General features: G+C 38.8%; 1 protein-coding gene across 3 annotated transcripts in view; it reads right to left on the minus strand.

Annotated features, from left to right (window-relative positions):
- The window catches only part of STAB2 (stabilin 2), an 82,359-nt gene extending 71,488 nt beyond the window's left edge, over positions 1–10,871 (minus strand). For 2 of the 3 annotated variants that reach the window (XM_065680262.1, XM_065680255.1), the window contains exons 1-5: positions 10,703–10,870; positions 6,696–6,829; positions 5,700–5,815; positions 1,676–1,761; positions 772–841 (exon numbers count right to left, since the gene is read on the minus strand). In XM_065680262.1, coding sequence (XP_065536334.1) covers positions 772–841; positions 1,676–1,761; positions 5,700–5,815; positions 6,696–6,829; positions 10,703–10,786 — 490 coding nt within the window. In that variant the 5' untranslated portion in view covers positions 10,787–10,870. Of the gene's footprint in view, positions 1–771; positions 842–1,675; positions 1,762–5,699; positions 5,816–6,695; positions 6,830–10,702 lie in introns of all 3 variants that reach the window. The other variant, XM_065680269.1, reaches the window with a different exon arrangement.
- Between the last annotated feature and the right edge of the window lie 411 nt (positions 10,872–11,282).

Here is an 11,282-nt window from a genome sequence, read left to right on the forward strand (position 1 = left end):
CTGGCACTTAGTACTGTGGAGAGATAAAGTAAATTGGACTCAGGCACAAGATAGTTAATTTAGGGAGGATAGATCCAGGAACCAGAGCCTTTAAACACTGCAATTTGATTTCAGTCTCTGGTTGCTTCTACTTTTTTCCTGGGTATTAACTATTGGCCTCCAATATGGGATACTAGGCTAGAAGGACTTTTGGCCTGTTTCCAAACAGGTTTTTTTGAGTCAGATGTACTGATTTAAATACCACGTATTTCATGCCTTAATAAAGATGGTCTGGTTTGCAGATATATTTATAAACCATACCAAAATACTGTCAGCCACTACAAGTTATGCAATTGATATGTTCCCACCCACTATTTTAACTACTGTAACAACCTTCTGTATTTAGATTAAATAAATGTAAATCCATAATTTTGTGTGAAAAGTGGGAAAGATAACACCTGGCTACCTGAGAGGCACACCTGCGGAAACACACAGACGATGCTAATCACTGATTTATTTGATTATTTGCTATAGCAAAGATACTCAAGACAAGATTAAGATATTTTTATAGCACTATACCATGTTGTCTGTACAGTCCTGAGTTGAATTCTGCCCCACTGTGAATGAGAAATGCAGTAGCTGCCTGTTTTCTTTTCCCATTGTGTTCCCTGAAGCAGACAGCAACTCTTGATGGGACCTGTTACTCATTTCACTGTTGTTATTTTTTAGTGTCTGAATACAGCTTGCACTTACCTTTCTTTCCCCACTTTAATAAAGAAAGTTCTAACTCACCTGATGTGCAGTAAGGACCAAATATATTATCTTCAGCACATTCTTCACAGGCTGTCCCACCAAACCCTTTCTGTGAATTCCAGAATAGAAACAAGAAATGAAGTTTCTCATCTACCCCTGTGCAGATAGATATATGCTTAGCAGCCTGAAAACAGCATCTTTAGCTGCCAAAACAAAATAACATGGCAGGTTTAATCAGCAAATCAGAAATGACCACTGCAAACACTGCCTTTTGAATGATTTTTTTTCCTCCTTCTCTCTGCCTTCTTAAAAATAACTTTTAGATCTGTCACTTCAAATCAGATATTCTGAATGCTAAGGTACTGATAAAGAATGGTAATCAAGCTTAATGCCTAAATCAGTCTTACAGTTGTTAGGTTTTACTTTCTGAATACTCACTGTCTCTTTTCCACATGTCCCAGATGTGCTTTTGATGTAATGGAAAGATTAACCAGTAGAGGGGGAGGTAGGAAAGATTCACTTGAGTTGTTTTTATTTAAAGATCTTTGGGGCTGAAGTTTATTAAGCACTGCACATCGCACTCTCCACAAAGAAGCATTGTAGTGAGAGTATAGTCCCACACACAAGTACTTTCTAATGAGGACAAAAAGTTGTAAGTAGTAGCTCACTCTAAGGAAAAACAAAAATAGAGGAACTCAAAACACCTGAGTGAAGAAGGCAAGGCAGAAGGACTTTGTAATAATTTCACCCAAACATGCTCAAGTCAGTAAAACACTAGTGTGAAAATTATTTGTCCAAAACAAGCAAAAAATGAACTTCAAGCAGATTTTCTCAACTGTTTCTGAAATACTTCCGATTAATCTATTTATGCAATGGAATACGCAGTATTTTTTAGCAGAACTTACATATGATTATGTTTTTTCTTTTAAAATAAAGGATGTACCTGACAAGTGCATGTTCCATTCCCATTTATACCCTGGGAGCAGTGTCCTCTCCTGTTGCATGGTGATGCAGCTCCTCCTGGACATGCTAGAAATGACAATGTGTAAGCCATCAGTCAGCTCCCTCTGACCCTTATGGTCCCCTTGCAGATTAGGGGTAACAACCCTGGGGGCTGCAGATATCTGGGGGAGACAGGGACCTCAAGTGACAGCTGCTGTTTTGCAGGTGTCCAAATCTCTTAACGAGAATCTCAGCATCAGCAGAGGCCATCATCTCCTCTGGTCTGGGAACTTAAGCTAGTGACTGTAATCAAAAGATTGCATAAAAATAGTTTTCTTATTCTAAAATACCATATTGATTTTGTCCCTACTGACCCACCTCTATCTGCAGACAGTCTAAACTGTTAAAGTGGATATAAATGGAGTTCACCTGACCACTTCTTCTGTATATTAATACAACTCTGATTGAATATTTGCTGCCAGAATTATATTTGATAACAAGTTAGAGTTTAAGCCTTTTTATTTTCCCCACAAATTGCATTTACTTTATGTGGGAGTTTTTTACTTTTCCCCTCTACCTCCTATAACACTGTGATATTTGATTCAGATAATCTTGGAAATTGGAATTTGGGTATCTCATAACCTGTTTATGTCCAAGGGGCTGTGGTCACTAGTAAAACCTGTGTGCCAAAGGTGTGCTAATGTCTTCAGATCCTCTGGTGCTAAAACCATAATTACAGGCAGTGGTATGCCAGGTGAGACAGAGTCTGACTAAAAACCCCAGACAGCAGGAGAGAAAAAGAAACAATGACAGTATTTTCAAATCAAAACAATTTATTTTTTAGCTGAAATTGTTCAATATTAACATTTTTACTGAAAGGTTGCCTGTAGGCAAACCATATTACAATAATTTTTAGTTAAACTGTTCTGTCAGGCTTTTCTCCATGTATGGCTATCCTTTATTTTTTTTTATAGTGGTGCAGCATCTCCATGAAAATTATTTTTAAATCCCTTACATAAGCCCTTCCTTCCTGTAACTGAAGTTCCCATTAGGTACCATAATCCTGATGCAGGCCGTATCAAACTCCTACTGCCCACACAGGTTCTCTGTGGTAGATTTATTGCTTATAAAGAGTCTTAGCTTGTTCTGTGTGGGTGGAGATGGGCAACACTGGATTTATGCTTCCGCTGAGTAACTTAATCCTGATTTAGTGTTTAAGTGATTCGGAAGGTTTCATGAGGGTGATGAGCAAATGAGTGGATGCTATATGTACACACCTAATTTTAGTGAATGCTTTGGCTTTATACCAGTCTGTTGATATTTCTTAATTACTTAATGATCACTCTGTAAGGTCTGTTGGATCTGAGTAAGCTTCTTGTGAAAAAACAACAAATCTAAAGATGAAAATTTTAGTGCAGTTTCTCATACATGCTGGAATGAAAAGATTTATTCAGAATTTACATGAAATAACCAGAAATTAGGTAAAATAATGGTTATATGTACTTTAATCTTCAAGGTGGCTTTTAGTAAATCTTGTTTTCTGGCTTCCCTGTGATAGCTACATCTCATCTTTAGCACTGACAAAGGTGCAAGCTGTTTAATATTTGCTCTGAATGGAAACAGGTTTACCTGCACCAATGCTTTTATTGAACGTGCAAAGATAGAGAGAACTCAGAGTTTATGGTATAGTTTCTAGAAAAGGATTCTGTAAAACTGCTGACAAAGGAGGGCTTTTTTTTTTTGCCATTGGCATTCATTGAGCTTCCTCTTGTCTTCACTATCTCTTGTCACTTGTTTTGATACCAGCACCAAGGGACAGCTTTATCAGAAGTTTAGCAAATTACTATACTGTTCTATGAGTTTGGCCAGGCAGATAAAACTCTTCCTCCAGCTAGCAGGGCTGCAGGAGACTGGAGTGGTCCTGGCACAGTCTCTTGCTGCTACCCTGGTGCCGGGGACAACCGAGTCCTTTGCTTTTGTTGGGGATGTTCTTCAGAAAGTAGTAGGAAAGAGATGCTTCTGCTTAGCTCTTAGAGCTGTCGGAGTATGAAGGCAAAATCTTTATATCTGGGCAAAAAAAGCTGAAGTCTTTCAACTTTTTTGCTTCATGGAGTTTAGCACTTCCCAAGTGTTATCAAATGCAGCCTCTTGGATTACTTCACCTGGCTCCTTGAAGGCTGTAACAGTGGGTAGAACTTGTAAAGCTGTATTTTGACTGCATAATTTCACAGAACTAGGTTTATTATCTTTTCTTTTGGCCTTTAATTTTTTAATTTTTAAAATTTTTTGTTTTCTTATTCTCACAGTGCTTTCTATTCAGTTGCTCCTACCATGCACCTTTCAGTTGGTACCCAGGCTTGTCTTTGGAATCATGCAAATATTTGTCCAGAGTGGGGACCTGAGCTGGCATAACGAGTAGCTCCTGATGAAGCCCATCAGTTAAACATATGGGACGTCTGAGCTCCACCAGCTGCGGTACCTGTGGTTGGAAGATACTGGCAGTGTTAAAAGGCTGTGGCCTTTTCCTCTGGGCCTTTCTTCCCCTGAACTTTTCCCTTTTTCCTTGATGCTTCTTTACAGTTGAGTATGTAGCTGGTTGGCTTGGGGCACTTCGTGGGGAGGGAAGGGGACAAAACATTCACACTGTGTGTTTCAGTGTGTGCTATCATTGAGGAAGTCAGAGTGCTATTTGAGACCTAATTTTGTCATTGCCATCAGATGCTAAATGTGAAGTAAGCCCCTAGTCAGGGATTTTTCTCTGGCCTCAGGAAGGACCGCTTTCCTCCAAACATTGCAAGGCGTGCCATATGCTCTTAGAGAGATTGCGATAATGCAAAGAGCTATTTTCTTCCTCCAAATGACAGCAGAAACAATGCTGAGACCTTGATTCTTTGCTTCTTGGGGCCAGGAAGTTTGGCCAGAGGAAGAGAGGTTCCTTGCCTCTGCAGCCTCCTGCCTGCAGTGGTACAGGCAAGACTAGCTCAGGGGAAGTGAGCTCTGCCCCTCATATGGCCACCCTGAAGTATGGGGTGATGGTCACATATAGCATTACCTTCCTCCTACTGGGAACTGAGGCTGCATTTGGTGAGAAGATGATAAATCACTACACAAGTTGTTATCTTCAGATGAAGACAAGACCACACACTACGTACTCAGCTATTTGCCTATCTTTCCTATTGAAGTAGCTGTTGGGGTTTGATTATTTTGCTTTAGTAGATAAGTGAGTGGTATTTAAATCACAGCTTGGGCTAAAACTATATGTTTCTATTTGTTTTGTGGACAAAGGGACTTAGCAATTATTGAATCAGACCTTAACCCCATTAACTAAACAAGGAAATGCTTCATCTGGGCAGGGAAACTTCCTCTGTAGGTCTTGATGCCCACTTCAGTAGCCTGAGGTTTGATGCACATGTGGAGTTGCTGATAGGCTTTTCCTGAGGAAGGGGCAGCAAAAGGAGAGGCACTCCTGATTACCCCTGCTTCAGTAATGCCTTTAGCATTTGTTAGTGGCAAACAAGTTGGGAGGAAAAATTTTTTCAGGTTGAGCTGAAAGACCCTCACTGCCTAAAAAAAGTAAAGAATTAAAGAGATACAGAAATATCTCAGATACAGATGAGGGTATTTTTGACTGAAGATAAAATATTTAAACTTGAAATTTGAAACATTTAGATTTTAAAATTCATTGTGGGGATCCTCCCATATTTTTACAGGCATTGACTGAAAGGATTTGTTTTGAAAATCTCACAACCAAGAGGGCTCCCTAATATTGTTTTTGTTTTTGTTTTTGGGTTTTTTTTCCTTAATTTTTGGCGTATTTTTCTTTTTAAATGAAGTTTTGAACATGTGTTTTCCCCAAAATCCTCCAGGTTTTGTCTGAAAACTGCTGTTTACTTCTATAATATGTTCTGAGGAGCAAACTTCTCAAGGCACTAGTTGCTGAAAAGAATAAAAATCACTGCTTTGCTTCTAATCAAATATTATAAGAAAATGCAAACCCAATACCTTAAATCACAAAAAGAGCTTACCCATGCAGTCTGGGCCCCAGCGTCCCTGGCAGCACTCAGGATGTTCAAATTCCTTCACACAGTGATGCCGACATCCCGGAAAAGAAAGTGTGTGTGTTTTGATGTCTAAATAATACCTGAGGAAAAGAATTTGGAGTTGCTTTAAAGTACTTAAAAGCCTGCTGTGGGGAAAAGTGAAATTCTTAATCTCGGTGTCAGGCAGGAGAGCTTTAAACTTAGTTATATCACCCTGTCTTTTTTTTTTCCTCATTAAAACATACATCACACATCAAGGTCTAAAAAGATCTTTGGAGCTGTTTCTTTTGCCGTTGTATATTTATCTTTTATTTTATTTCTTTTTCATTTTATCTTTTTTTCCCCTTTATTTCTGCAACCTAAGCGCAGCAGTTTTCTCTAAATATTGAACTGAAACAGTTTTTAAAAAAAAATTAATATCAAGGTTCTGTAAGTATTAAAGTAAGCTCAAAATAGTTACATTTCCCCTAAAATACTGGGGTTTTTTATTTTTTATTTTTTTTTAGTTTTCAATATGAAAGGCAAGATTTCAATATTTTTTTGGATATTCCTTCCTGCCCTTCACCCCCCACATCTCCCCAGTCCGGCAGTTTGAAAAATCTGTTATTTATATGATAATATATGATAATATGATATGAATTATATATCAGTGTAATTTATATGATAATATATGTCTGTCATTATATTGACATATAATTCATAGCAAGTATGTAGAATAAACAAATAAATGATTTTAGGATATCACTCAGAAGAATATCTGATAGGCCATTGATAGCAATGTTTATTTTCCTCTTATACCGTTTGCTGATCAATTTTAGGCTTGAATTAGTCTGAGTAAAGCTTTAGTTCTGGAGTTGGTGAGCCCAATGATAAATGTTCATTAAGAAAATCACATAAAATAGAGCATTTTTTATATAAATTAACATTTTTTAATTGATGGAGAACAATATTCTTGAAGCAAAGCTCTGACAAAAGAGATACCTGCAGTCTGGTATTCCAGTTCCGTTGGTAATTTTGGTGTAACCAGCAGGGCACTGGGTTTCGGCGTTTAAAGAGCAAGGCACACACTCAGTTTTCATTCGAATGAGCAGCTTTTGATCACATCTCTTCTTCATCTGTAATAGGAGATGATTAATTAAAAAAGGAAGAAGTTCTCTTTGTTGGTTCAACTCTGTCCGCAGTTGCATTGCTGAAAAATGACAAATTTAACTCAGCTTTTTTCCCACTAAACCACATATCAGGGCTTTGCAGTTGTCTTCTCTGCACAAAATATATCCAACCACTGAAGGATAAACACTTCTAAGTGTTATATTTCTCTTGAGAATGCTTTGTCAGCAAATGCTAAGTTCAGCAGACTTAAAAGCCAGGTTACTGAGACAGCATCAGCCTGCAGAGTGTTAGTTCTGAAGCTCGTGCCCCTTGCTGTGGAGATTCCATTTTCACAAACGCTGACCTGAGAAATGACTTGAGAAGGTCACAAAAAAGAGAAAAAGCTTAGGGTGTTGTCACAGAAGTGGTATTTTATATTGTGGTTGTAGAAGTAATAGGTTTGAAAATGTCTATATACAAAAAATAGTGTTTCTTTCCTACTACTGAATCAGTTGACCTGTTTTAAAGCACAAAGTCTTTGCTGAACTTCATCTAATGTTGGCTTCATCCTCTTTCATCCTGGCTAGTATGTGTGGAATTAAACTTATAATTCACAAATGGTGAAAAATGATCTAATACAAACTATGATCTTTAAAAACCAACTACAAGTAATAAATGAAATCATCATTCTTGGAGATGAAGTAGTGTGAAGTGCTCCTTTTTCTATTCCAAGATGATAATTTATCCAGTGTTCTCCAAGTACGGACCTGCTTAGCTACTTTTAACTCACTCAAGCAACACTGACCATGAGAGACTTCCTGTCTGACACAGTAGAATTGAAATTAACTTTTTGAATGGAATTTCAGTTAGGTGGTTGAGTAGTCAATTGAGTCTGAATCATTACCAGGCCAATGTGAGGAAATGTTCAATGTTTATCTCTAAATACTCTACCTGCCCACTCTGTGTGTGTGCGTGTACGTGTGTATGTATGTAGGGCAAATTCTAGCAGCATCATCCATTTAAAAATGTTCATATATGTTAAGCACAGAATCACAGAATCGTTCGGATTGGAAGGGACCTCTGGAGATCATTTGGTCCAGGCCCCTCAATAATAGTTAATAGTTAGTCTGTGGATGTTCTAAGTAGTTTTCCAGATTATAAAGCCAGAAGGACAATTATACTAGAGGAGCATAATTCAGGATAATGGAGCTTCTCGCATGAAGTTTGTTTTGAAAGATAAGACTTTTTAGAAAACTCCCATTTGATTTGGAAAAGGTCAGTTGTGGAGAAACAAGCTGTGGTATGTTGCTTCGATTTTAATTTGTCTCTGATGGTTTTGCTGTTCTGTTCTGTTACAGAGTTTACTACTCCTTTCTTATGAGTACTTATAGTCATCTCTCAGCTCCCCCTTGGAGCCAATAGCCCACCAGGATGTGGAGTGTCAGACCCAACATTTCTGGGCAATTCCTGTTTGCAGGAATGGGCCCTGCACACTCTCCCTTCAAGGTCTTCTCTGTCCCTTCCCTTGCTAGATCGACCATTAACACTTTGTGCAGCAGCACCATGGTAGGATCTTCAGGTCATTTGCTATGCAGGGTGTGTTCCAAGTTACCACTTTCAAGGATGGAGCCATTGCAGTGCTGTACACAGCACACATCCATGTGTTGCTCAATGGATACTCCCAGTTTGGGAATATGTCCAGGGATTCCCCAAAAAAATTCACAATTGCAGCTCTATGCTGTCCAGGCATTATTGGACCTTCTGGGCACATGTGAGATGCTGCAGCCTCTTTGCAGAAACTAATGGTTAGCCTGGGTGGGTAGACTGGCACGTTGGGCAGGATTTGAGCAACCTGGTAGTCCCAGAGGAAGCCCTCACCCCAGCAGTTTCTCCTCTTGTTAGTGATCTTTTCCTTCAGTGTTTGACATAACAGCACATTTCAGTAGTGAAGTGTCACAGACACTGATAAGGAGATCAAATTTCATGAGCTCTGAGACACTCCATTTAATAGTCATCACCCAGCTATACGTATATTTCAACATCAATTTAGCAGTCAAATTTTAGTCTTTAGAAATGTACTGTTGAAATCTGATTTGGGTAACATACAAGTATTTGAATAGTGAAACGTTTTTCTGTTGCATAGATGTATTTCAGGTGTCTTTGAAATAAAAGTAAGGCCTCTTTCCAGATGTGAGGATAATGTGGATACATCTTGAGCAGGACATGGCAAAGCAGCAGTGAGCAGTTCCATGCTGGCAGGACTGAGCAGCCTCCCTGCCCTTTCAACAGAGCCCAGTGCTGGTGGGGGCACTGGACTGACCTGGCTTTTTGGGCCTCAGGTCTATGGTAGCTCCCACAGACTCAAACCAGAGCATCTCTGCACCTTGCTTCCCATCCAAAACCACTTCACAAGGCACCAACACAAGGTGGCTTGGACACTTCAAGCCTTTCAGAACGCTGGTGCTCAACACTAGTGCAACCACCTTAACAGCCCATCGTTAGTGATAGCACCAGAGCAAGAACCAATACAGCATTGAATGTGAAGTCTAGGCACCTTAACTCACATGAGCATTTCCACTGAGTCATATTGGTACTGTAAATATTGAATAATCATAAACCCAACAGTGTTGGCTGATTTTTCTGAATCTTTAACCAAGTGTGATACTGAAGCCCTGCCCCTCGCAGGTGCTTGTAGAAGTTGTTATGAGTCTGAGGCTGGATAACTGGCTGAGCTTGTAGGATATTCAGATTCAGAAGTGAATAAACTGTCAGCAGGAGTGCCTGAAATTATCTAATTGCAGAAGCTGTCATTGAAAAGGCACCCCACAAAACTTCATTTTGGAACAAGAAAATTTAAAGAGATTTTTGAAAAGGTAAATTCTAAATAAAAATAAGTTATACCCTTTCCCTACTGCTAGCTATAAAATGCTGTTTGTTTTGGAACGGTGGGGTTATTTCCACTTTCTTCCATTTCCTCTTCCCTTTTTGCTTAGGGAAGCTGAAAAAAGGTGATTTGTCAGTGGCTCTGTTTTTAGAGACAGAAATAGGTTTAACGCATATCCCAGTACTTGTTTGCACTTTTCAAAGTATTTTTCCATTTAAAAACCCCAACCAAACAAATGACAGCAAAAAAATAATCTGAGTGGCTTCCCTTCCCCTCCTAATTTCTCCCTGTGCTTTTATTTCCTCTTCTGCAGGTGTTTTTTCTCTAGATCACAGTAATTTAAAGCCTCATGTTGTGAGACAGTTTAGATGAGTGAATGTCTCCTTATTGAACTCCTGGTTCAGATTTGAAAACCAACACTTTCTGCCTCTGTGAAAGGGTGGTGAAAACAGATTTTGTGCAATTCCTCATATCCACAAGGTTCGTACATGACAAATGTACCACTTCCCCAAAAGTTTACAAATCTTTTACTTAAATTCATAACTTTGTACAATCATTTCCAATAGCTGAATTCCTTAGAATTTTTCCCTACCTATCTGAAATAATTTTTCCGCCTTATGCTTAGTAGAGTTGATAATTTTCACTATGGAAAAAGTTCTTTAATCTTCTGATTTATCTGAAATTCTGATAGTTCTATTGCTTTTAATGAATGTATCAGCTACAGCCTTTTGCCACATTTGCCATTTTTTAGAGACCTTTTCAGTGTACTCGTGACATATCGCTTAAGCCAAATTCTCATGTGAAATGAAGAAATGCATTTCTGTTATCTCAGAGGACTGAGTTACAGAGGTATTAGTTTATAATTCAGTGCCATATGCATCAGTGACTGTTAAAGTGGGGTTTTCTTCTGTAAGATACAGTATCTGATAACTGTTCCCTCTATAATAGTGAAACAACCCCCACCCTTATACAGACATATAGTAATTCATTACCTAAATAAGAAGCTGCTTCTTACCTCATCTGGGACTTGTGATGTCAAACACAGTTTCACTGCAGCCAAAAGAGCCAAAAAGAATAAAATAACTGTATTTCTTTCCATTGTGAAGAACTGGATTTTTTTCTTCAGAGCTTCCCAGACATGCACACTAAAACCTGTTGTCAAGTGATTGTTTGTTAGAGGTGCTTTTTCTTCTGCATTCTTAGGCAAATTATTTAAAGGGACTCTTGTCTTCCTGAAGGGAAAATGAGTGAAGGATACAGCATGCAGAGCTCGCCTGTAGGCAGGAAAAATTCCAAAACTCAGGGTATTTGCTGCAAGTTTTCACTGCAGAGCTGAATAAACCCTTCCTAATTGAATGACAGGATATCCTGACAGGACTCTGTTCCTTTATCCCTCTCTCTGAAGCTGTTGACAGTACAAAACCGAGGACACTGAACTGTTATGACAGAAGATGTTTTCTTCTTTTGGGTGGGCATGGATAGGGGACTGTGTTTTGCTATCATTACAGTTGTTCAGCTAATCTAAGGCAGAGCAAAAGATCTCTGAATGTTGGCTTATCAGCCCTAATTACATAGGGCTGATAACCCCTGAATGT

Source organism: Lathamus discolor, chromosome 1, assembly GCF_037157495.1.
Source record: "Lathamus discolor isolate bLatDis1 chromosome 1, bLatDis1.hap1, whole genome shotgun sequence".
In the NCBI taxonomy this organism is placed as follows: domain Eukaryota; kingdom Metazoa; phylum Chordata; class Aves; order Psittaciformes; family Psittacidae; genus Lathamus; species Lathamus discolor.